Consider the following 10,791-nt stretch of genomic DNA (forward strand, 5'->3'; position numbering starts at 1 on the left):
GTCATTCCTGAATTATTTATTTATAATGATTAAAAATAAATTATAAAATATTTTACCAACACTAAATTATGTATATAATGACTAATGTGAAAATGTTGAAAAGATATTTTATAATTATTTTTATTGTCATTTAAAATAATATTAAATGTCATTAAAAGTTTATTTTGTTATAGTAATAGAAACAAGTTCCAATGATTTGATTGGAATTGAAAGATCATATATTGAGTCAATTCTAATTTTCACAAAGTAAATGTTATCTAAATACTTGATAGGCGAAATCCATGCAAAATACATGCCGTTGAAGGTACTTGATTTTGGTTATACTTGATTTTGTCAATTGTAAGATGTTCCTGAAAATTTGGAGAATTTAATCCGGTTGAAGTATCTAAGCTTTAGGTATACACAGATACCAAGTCTTCCAAAATCCATTGGTAAGCTCCAAAACTTGGAGACCTTGGATGTACGAAATACATTTGTGTCTTACATTGCACAAGAGATTAGCAAGCTTAGAAAGCTGCCTCATCTTCTGGGTGATACATTATGTTCCGTTAATTGAAGTAATGGATAGTCTTGGAAGCATGACATCCCTTAAAAAGATATGTGTACTCTATATATAGATCTTGACAAATTGGTAATTAGAGAGCTAGGAAAGTTAATGCACTTAAGGGATTTGAGGATTGCTAGTTTTAGGGAAGACCACGGGAACACTCTATGTGCCTCAATAGATGAGATGCAATTAGAGGTACTATGACTTTTTAACATCATTTTATTTCAAAATTCTTGTAATGATTAACTTTTAAAAAAATTATGAAAATGCCTAAATTGTGTTTCTTAAACACAAATTTTAGGGTAAAAATCGTGTTTTAAAACACAACTTTTCTATTTATAATATTTAGATATTTTTTTCAAATTTAAGAATAAAAGTCATATTTAATAACACGAATTTTGAATATAGTTATTTTTTTATAATGATTTTATTTATTTTTTACTTATTTAATTTAATTTTTTTTTTTAAAATGAAGCCTTGTTATTAAACATGACTTTTTTTTTAGTATAGTGGAAAGAAAAATAAAGAAACCAAAGAAGAAACAGAACTTAAATTAAACTAAAAGGAGCATCCCGCACTATAGCTGGAAGCTAATACCAAAAATGTCACTTCTCACCTTGATGAGTGCAATTGATAATATAAAAAATATTGATAATTTCATTTTTAAATTACAAATTTATTTATTTAATAATGTTATTAATAATTTAAATTTAGTTTTCAGTTTTCACACTTTCATGGTTTTTCATTGAATTCAATTTGAAACTGTACAGATTCAAATCGAACCATAATCTTTTTTGTTGTCAGATGCACTACTAAAAAAAGTGTCATTTTCTTACAAATTTTCCTGCAAAAAAATATTCGCAGAAATTTTTTACAAATTTATTTGCGAAAAATAATTTACAGATATTTCTTACAAATTTGGTTACAATTTTAATAATCATAGAAATTTTTTCCATGGTAAAAATTTACAAAAAATATTGTAAGAATTTTATTTTGTTTCTTGCAGATTTTCTTGCAAAAATAAATTCGCAAGTAATATTTACTAAATGGTAGAAAAATTTTGCAAGTAACTTTTCCTGTAAATTTTCCTGCAAATTTTAATCTGCAAGAAAAATAAAAATATATAGTTAAATTTAATAAGTTTAATATTTTAAAAAAAATTCAAGTCCCACATCGATTGAAAATAAAACAATTAAAGAGTATATAAGTTGGGACAACACTTACCTTACAAGTTGATTTATATGGTTGAATGTTAGACTTATAATTTACAATCTTAGAATTTAAAAGATTATGTACCACATGTTGGAGGCATGAAAACAAATGTTTCGGATGAATTCATTGTGAGCATTTGAAAGTGCTGCAAAATTTCTTGCAAAAAAATTCGCAGGAAACTTTCCTGCGTTTTCCTGCGAATTTTTTTTTGCAGGAAACTTTCCTGCAAAATTTTTTTCTTGAATGAAACTTTCTTGCGCATTTTTTTCGCAAGAAATTTCGCAGGAAAATTTCCTGCGAATTTTAAAATTCGCAAAAAAATATTATCCACAAATGTATTACTTGCAGATAAAATTTCGCAGAAAAATTTGCAGGAACAACGTTTCCTGCGAATTTTTCATAAAAATTTGCAGGAAAAATCGCATGTAATAAGAGAAATTCTAGTAGTGATGCGAGAACTTTTTATGAGATGCGATGATATTTAACTATATTATAATGGCAAATTATTTAAAATTTGGGTAGCGTAATATGCTATGGATATGGTGACAACTAATTGACATTAACAAATTGCAAATTTAATACTGGCATGAACTTCCCACGTGTCTGAGTAAGTCAAACTACCATGTGTTTTTAGGAAATATTACGTGATGTTTCATACTGCTTCAACTAATTACAATGACAAGCATGATCCATTCAAATAATCGAATAAACAACTCTAGAATAGCTATATATCCAACTCACCTAATACATATTAAAGAGTGGGGGTAGAGAAACTCAAAGTCCTCCTCTGACTTGGTTATGTATATAATGATCAACAACATAAAGTGTTGCACTAACCACAATATTGAAAGAGAGAGGTATGATGAAAAAAGTCCAACACAATAATAATAACTAATTAAAAAAGAGTAATAATGCAATGAGAATTAAATCTTTCAATTTACAAGAATATGTGAGAGCAGCAACAAAATAGAAGGAAAAAAAGAAACCTAAACACACAGACACAAATATTTTTAATATGAAAAATTCCTAATAAAAATCATGAGTTGCTTTCCCTTTAAAACTTGTTGTTTCGAAATTATTTTCTTCTGTGTTCCACTTCAATAAAGAAATATTTAAAATACATAATATTTAAATAATTAAACTAAAAATAAGATTTAAAAATATAATATATATTAATAATTATCTAAATTAAATAAAATATAAATGCATATTTAAAGATCACTTCACTAGAAAAGCAATTCGCACCTAGAGTTCTATGCTGTTAACTTATTCCCTGTTGTCTAACATGTCAAGAGTCTTTTTAGTCCTTTGGAATTCCAGAGAAAACCCTGAAATTGACTCCACGGAAAAATAATACTGACAAGCACCAAGAACCGAGCACCAAGCGTTTTCCCCATAACATATATTATTGTTTAATTGTTTTCACGACTTGCTGTACAATAGTTAGTTTTCACACTTTCATGGTACATTGAAACAGATTTGAAACTGTATTTAAACAGATCCAAATGGAACCATAATCTGACTTTTTATCAGATGAGATGATATTCAACTATATTATATGTGCAACTTATTTAAAATTGGGTAGCATGCATGATATGCTATGGATATTGTGACAACTAATTAACATTAAAAAAAATTGCAAATTTAGTACTGGAATGGACGTTTCCACGAGTTTGTGAAACCAGCGCAGCTAATGTAAGTCAAACTACCATGTTTTGTGGACAAGTGGATGATACTTTAATTTAGCCGGCCCAAATATAATACCTCTTTAGAGTTGGCGCAACAACGTGGAGGTTGCGGTTTGGGACCCTAGGGTTCGTGAGAGGCTCGCAAGGTTGAATAGTCGGAAGGATGATTTTACGTTTCCCGCATTAAAGTCAAACTTATTTATGATGTAAAAATCTTATAATAACCAACGTAAAATACCTCTTTTGCATTAGTGAGTGTCTGAAACTCATGTAAGTCAAACTACCATGTTTTTGTGGACAAGTGGATGATACTTTAATTTAGCCGGCCCAAATATATTTGACTAAATGATGTTAAAATAATAAAATAAATATTACAATGACAACTGTCAAGCGTGATCTCTATTTAAATAATAATCGAATACAGATCTACAAATTTGCTATATATCCAACTTGCTGTATAAATATTAAAGAATGGGTGGTAAGTGAAACTTAAAGTCCTTCTCTTACTACAGAATTGAATATATATAATCTTAAAAAACATAAAGTTTTGCACTCACCACAAACACACAGCGAAAAAAGAGCTAGACTGAGATGGCAGAAACTGCAGTGTCCTTGGCTCGTGAGCATTTGCTTCCAAAAATTGTGGAAGCTGTGAAAATGCTTAGAGATCTCCCAAAAGAAGTTGCAGACATTACAGAAGAACTGGAGAGCTTTCAAGATTTCATAAATGATGCAGATCAAGTGGCTGAAGCTGAAGAAGATGATGGTAGGCGTGATAGAATCAAAAAAAGGGTGATGCGGTTGAGAGAAGCAGCTTTCCGCATGGAAGATATCATCGACGAATTCTCGATTCATGACGAAAACAATCCTCACGATCCTCGATGTGCAGCTTTACTCTGTGAGGCTGTTGAGTTCATCAAAACTCGGATCCTTCAACTTCAAGTAGCATATAAGATTCAGGAGGTGAAATCACTTGTTTGTGCTGAAAGAGATGGCTTCCAAAAGCATTTTCCTTTACCAACAAAACCGAGTGGTTCTAGAGGAAATCAGAATGTCACATGGCACAAGCTTCGAATGGATCCTCTATTTATTGAGCAGGATGAGGTTGTGGGCTTTGAGAGTCCAAGACGTACGTTGAAGAATTGGTTGATAGAGGGACGAGAAGAGCGCACTGTCATCTCTGTTGTTGGTTTGGCAGGAGTTGGAAAAACCACTCTTGCTAAGCAAGTTTTTGACAATGTCCATAACAACTTCGAGTGCCATGCATTGATCACAGTGTCTCAATCCTACACTGTAGAAGGACTCCTCAGGGATATGTTGCACCAGTTTTGTAAAGAAAAGATGGAGAATCTTCCTGCAGATGTTTCTACCATGGATCGACGATCGTTGATTGAAGAAGTCAGAAAGCAGTTGCGCAACAAGAGGTATGTTGTCATGTTTGATGACGTATGGAATGAAAAATTTTGGGATGATGTTGAATCTGCTGTAATTGATGATAAAAATAAAAGTAGAATATTAATTACAACCAGATATGAGAAGGTTGCATACTTATGTAAGAAATCTTCTTTTATTGAAGTGCATAAGCTAGAAGACCCTTTAAGTGAAGAAGAATGTTTCAGATTGTTCTGTAACAAAGCTTTTAAGTATGGTTTTGATGGACGTTGTCCAGAAGAACTTAAAGATATATCTCTTGAAATTGTTAGAAAGTGTAAAGGCTTACCTCTAGCAATTGTGGCCATCGGTGGTCTTTTATCGCAGAAAGATTTTTGTGCACATGAATGGATACTGTTTAGTCAAAATCTAAGTTTGGAGTTGGAGAGGAATTCTGAGTTAAACAGTATAGGAAAAATTTTAAGTTTAAGTTACTATGATTTGCCATACAATCTCAGATTATGTTTATTGTATTTTGGAATGTATCCTGAAGATTATGAAGTTAAATCTAGTAGATTGATTAGGCAATGGGTAGCTGAAGGGTTTGTCAAACGTGAAACTGGAAAAATATTGGAAGAAGTTGCGCGACAAGAGTTATCAAGGTTGATCCTTAGAAGTTTGGTGCAAGTGTCTTCATTTAGCATCGATGGCAAAGTTAAACGATGTCGTGTTCATGACTTAATACATGACATGATCCTTAGAAAAGCTAAGGAAACAGGGTTTTGTCAGTATTTTGGTGTCTATAATGAATCAGTGTCAAGTGGGATAGTCAGACGTTTAATAATAACAGTAGATTCCAATGATTTAGTTGGAATTGAAAGATCACACATTCGGTCAATTCTTATTTTCGGAAAGGAAAAGTTAACTGAACAATTCATGGACAAAATGTTTTCAAAATACATGTCATTGAGGGTACTTGATTTTGAAAATGCTGGACTGTTAAATGTTCCTAATGCTTTAGGCAATTTAATCCACTTGAAGTATCTAAGCTTTCGGAACTCATGGATACAAAGTCTTCCAAAATCCATTGGTAAGCTCAAGAACTTAGAGATCTTGGATGTACGACGAACAATGGTGTTTGACATACCAAAAGAGATTAGTAAGATTAGAAAACTACGTCATCTTTTGGGTGAAGAAATATCTTTTATTGCAATGAAAGAGTGTCTGGGAAGCATGACATTCCTTGAAAAGATACGCGTACTCAAAGTAGATCCTGAGGGAGTGGTAATTAGAGAGCTTGGAAAGCTAAAGCAATTAAGGAATTTGAGGATTACTAATTTTACAGCAAAACTCACAAACACTCTATGCTCCTCCATACATGAGATGCAATACTTGGAGGTACTACACATTCATGTAGGACATGAGAATGAAGTAATTGACTTTCCTCTTATGTCATCCTTGTCAACACTTCGGAAGCTCTTTCTAAATGGAAAGTTAGAAAGCTTTCCAAATTGGATTTCACACCTCCAAAATCTTGTGAAATTGTCATTGAATAATTCTAAGTTAACTAATGATCCACTGGAATCACTAAAAGGTATGCCAAATTTGTTGTTCGTCTCTATCAGCCATTATGCGTATGTAGGGGAAACTTTGTATTTTGAAGATGGAGGGTTTCGGAAACTAAAGGATCTTGAGCTTAAATATTTGAACAAGTTGAATTACATCTTTATTGAAAGAGGAGCATTGCAGACTTTGAAAAAGCTTGGGTTAAAGAAAATCCCCCAACTAAGGAAAGTACCCAGTGGCATTCAACACTTAGAGAAACTAGAAGTTCTCCATATTGAGGATATGCCATCTGTGTTTGAGCATAGCATTGCAGAGGATGGAGGACAAGATCATTGGATGATTCGGCATGTGCCACGTGTACAAATTAAGAACTCGTATTTTGAAAGTGTGGCAAGAGCTATGGGTATTGACTCAAGTCCGCTTACCAGTTTGAATAACCAGCTGTACGGGCGGATACAAGTCAAATTTTTTTAAATATGTATAGTTATAGCAAAGTTCCTAACTCGGTCGATTAAATTCATGGACTTAGTTTGCAATTTTTGTGAGTAACCCATTTATTAATAAGTAGTTTTTTTATGCATTTTTACATTCATGTATTTATATTAATTTTTATGTTACAAATATATTTATATAAATTTTTATGTATTTTTTCTTTCATGTTTTCATAGGTTAAATAAAAGAAAATAAATCTTACCAATTTTTTTAGTATTTATAAAAAAAAAATAGATAAGATTAGATCCATGGAATGACCCATTTATCCACAAGCTTCGTAGTGGAACTCAAAAAAAAAAAAAAAAAGTTCAGATCGAACTTAATTATCTAACTCATTAAAAACGCATATTTCTTGGGTCGGACCAATCCGTATACTCAACCTAAACCAAAACGAGAATATCATGAATTTCAGAAGTCTAATAATGTCTAGATTTCTACATAAAAAAGGTGTTTTATTTTTTTTCTTCTTATCAATATCTCTATGGATTAATATTCTTGGCCATTATTAATTTCACTAATAAAATAATGTTGGGATATAAATAAGGTCTTACATTGATAAAATAAGAGAAGAAATAATAACTTATAAAGCACACACATGTTCTAATGATCGACAAGTCTTTTGGATGATAATCAAAAACAAAATCGTGAGAACTGCATGAAAGGTTAAGTCCCTTGAAGGAAAGATTTTTCGGATACAATTAAGGTCCCACATTGATAAAATAAGAAAAGAAATAATAACTTATAAAACACACACATACTCCAATAATTAAAAGACCTTTTGTTTGGTAACCAAAAGCAAAATCATGAATGACTTGCCACAAGAAAGAATTTTTTGATAAAAGTTCATAAAGTGAATTTTTTTTGAGAGAACTAGACTCTTAAAAGAGAAAACTCAATGTTATTTCTCATAAAAGGCTCAAAAGTGATGAGTTACATGAGAGGAGAAGTATATATAGAGTTTAATTATCTTATGGTGTAAGCTAGACTAACCTTAGTTAAGTGTAACCAAGGTTAATTAACTTGTGCTTAAGATAACCAACTCTAGTTATATGTTTGGTGTGAATAGACAAAGCCATATGCTTGATTGGAGTTTGTTGGAGTTTTAAATATACAATGAAAATCTTGTCTCTTCCATGAATGTAACATCTGACTTGTCAAGTGGAGGAAGTAGACGTCCAACTCATTTGCACCAAGAGTCCAATGAGATGTTCATGTGTCATTCAAGCCCAATAAATCCAAATCTCCTTTTTTCAGTTACTCCTCTCTAAAATACTAATTACAAAAAAAAAAATTTCTACACTACTTGATCTAAAATTACAAGGTCAAAAATAAGAAAAATATTTACAAGGAAATTGTTGGAAATATTTTGTGAAAAATATAGAAAAATTGGATCTTGCAGATAAATTAAAATTAGAATTGAAGATGGAAAATTATCATTAAAATTACCATTAAAATTCATAGAAGAGGATGTCTATGTATAGGCTTACAATCAATTTAAAATTCATAACAAATCTCATCTACTAACAACCCTACCTGTTGAGATTATATTGAATAAATGAAAATAAAATATAAAAATAAAACTGTAACACTAACAAATATCTTATCTAAAATTTATTCAAAATTCAAAATTTCAATAAAGGAAAATCTCATAAATCTAACACTTCTCATTGAGATTTGCCATAAACATCACAAATTTTAGTTTCATGAACTCCAAAAATTGAGTTTTGAAATGCTATGTCATCAAGTTGTTGCACATCAATTTCTTGACCCAAATCATTGTTTTCATAGTCATTCAATCTAACTCCTCCTCTTGTCTTTGAATATCATTTGCTGGAATTTGTCATATCAAATACATCTTGCATAAAAGTGTGACCAAATCTTCCATGCCAAACATTACTCTCATCAATTTTAGCAATAAAATCATGATCTTCAACCAAATCAAATTTCAAATAAAAATTGTTTTTGGTCATTTTAATCTTTGCAATCTCTAAACCAAGTTCATCCATGATAAAACAATAATTCTCTTTAAAAGAGACTCCATAACCATTCCTTAGCATTTGTGGAACACTAAGAACATTTTGATACAATTTTGGAATGTAGAGAACATCTTTAACAATTATCGGTTGCAATAGAAATTGTTCCTTTTCCATTAGCTTGTACAATTTCACTATTTCCCATCTTGACTTTTGACTCAATTGATTTGTCAATGGAGAGGTAAAAAATGATAAATATTTAGTCATGTGACTAGTGTAATCACTGTCAATGAGCCAAGTATTCAATTCATGTGAATTCAATTCTTGAAATGCCATAAATAAATATTCATCTTCATCATCATTTTTTCTTCAATCACATTTGTCCATTTTTCTAATTGTTGTTCAAGCTGTTTCTTCTTTAATGTACAATACTTTTCATTGTGATCATTTTATTGCAAAAATTATAGTGAAAAAATGGTTTATCTTTAAACCAACAATCTTCTATAGAATGGTTGGTTCTTTGGCAATGAAAACAAGGAAAAAAAATTAATTTTCTCGAAGAACCTTCATCTTTTCCTTTGTTCTTATTGAAAGTTTGTGACTTTCCAAAATTCCTTCCATTGTGCTTTTCTCGAAAGGAACCTTCAACAGCTTCATCACTTCTAATGGAGACTATTTGCTCTTGTGCGTGAAGCTTGCTGGTCAATTCAGTAATTGTGAGAGTTTGCAAATCACAAGACTCTTTAATTGCAGAAATCTTGGCTTCAAATCTTTCAAGCACCAAAACCATGATTTTTTCGACAACCTTTTGATCTGTAAATGATGTTTCACCAAGAAGTCGCATTTGGTTCACAACATCCATTAATCTGCCAGAATAATCTTTGACAGATTCGTTATCTTTCATCTTCATCAATTCAAATTCTCTCTTCAATGTGAGAAGTCTAACAAATTTGACTTTGCTACTGCCTTCAAATTCATCTTTAATCTTGTCCCTCACCTGTTTAGGTTTTTTCAAGTCCATGATTTTAGTAAAAATATGATATGCAAGTCTTGCATGTAGAAAATTGATGGTTTTATCTTTCTTCAGCTTCTCCTCCTCATAAGCTTTGATTTGTGCAATGGTTGGATTTTCTCTCAATGGTGGTGGATCAGCTTCAGAAATTACAACATTCCATAAGCCTTGAGATCTTAAAACAAATTTCATCTTGACGGCCCAAATATGATAATTTTCAGCATTAAACATTGGAATTGCAGGTGAATTAGTGGAAGTAGACATCCTTGCACCAAAAATTGTTTAAAAAATAAATCACTCAATTTAGTGTTTGCACTCAACGTCAATGTGTTATAGCGCTCAATAAACTTTTCCTCACAACCCGTAAGAAGCAAGCTCTGATACCATTTGTTCTTACCGAAAATTGGTCATAGGGACGATCCGCTGGGTAAGATCGGTGAGCCTCCTTCACTGGTACGCTGGTGCTCCAAGATGGGGGTGGTACCTGCAAAAGAGACTTCGATGCCAAAGTTAGTGTTTGTGTGAGTATTAGTCTCGTTTAACACTACTAGAAAAATTAATATTTGTGTCGAATTTTGTGACGGAAAAAATAGCATCGCTAATAGTGACGCATTTTGTGAGGGAATTTTAAGTTTTGTGACGGACAAGAATTTATTGACTTTTGTGACGGATTTTGTGACGGAATATATTCCGTCTCTAAAAATCCGTCACAAATTTCGTCACTGAATCAAAAAAAAAATATTTGTGACGGATTTTGTGACGGAAAAATTTTCATCTCTAAAAATCCGTCACAAATTTCATCACTAAATAAAAAAAAATGTTTGTGACGGATTTTGTGACGGAATGAACTTCGTCTCTAAAAAATCCGTCACAAATTTCGTCACTAAAAAGAAAAAATTTAGTGACGGATTTTTCTCTCTCAAAATTCCG

General features: G+C 31.5%; 2 protein-coding genes across 2 annotated transcripts; one reads left to right on the top strand and one right to left on the bottom strand.

Moving 5' to 3' along the window:
• Positions 1–3,929: 3,929 nt before the first annotated feature.
• LOC109793565 (disease resistance protein RPM1) lies at positions 3,930–7,715 on the top strand. The gene has a single exon (XM_020353034.3). The coding sequence runs from the start codon at positions 4,039–4,041 to the stop codon at positions 6,856–6,858; it is 2,820 nt and encodes a 939-aa protein (XP_020208623.2). The 5' UTR covers positions 3,930–4,038; the 3' UTR covers positions 6,859–7,715.
• A 984-nt stretch (positions 7,716–8,699) lies between these two features.
• On the bottom strand, positions 8,700–10,125 carry LOC145955078 (uncharacterized). Its single transcript, XM_083069780.1, has 2 exons — positions 9,414–10,125; positions 8,700–9,172 (listed from the first exon to the last, which is right to left on the bottom strand). The coding sequence occupies exons 1-2, from the start codon at positions 10,123–10,125 to the stop codon at positions 8,700–8,702; spliced, it is 1,185 nt and encodes a 394-aa protein (XP_082925906.1).
• Positions 10,126–10,791: the final 666 nt, after the last annotated feature.

Source organism: Cajanus cajan, chromosome 2 (assembly GCF_000230855.2).
Source record: "Cajanus cajan strain Asha chromosome 2, NIPB_CcT2T_4, whole genome shotgun sequence".
NCBI classification, from domain to species: Eukaryota; Viridiplantae; Streptophyta; class Magnoliopsida; order Fabales; family Fabaceae; genus Cajanus; species Cajanus cajan.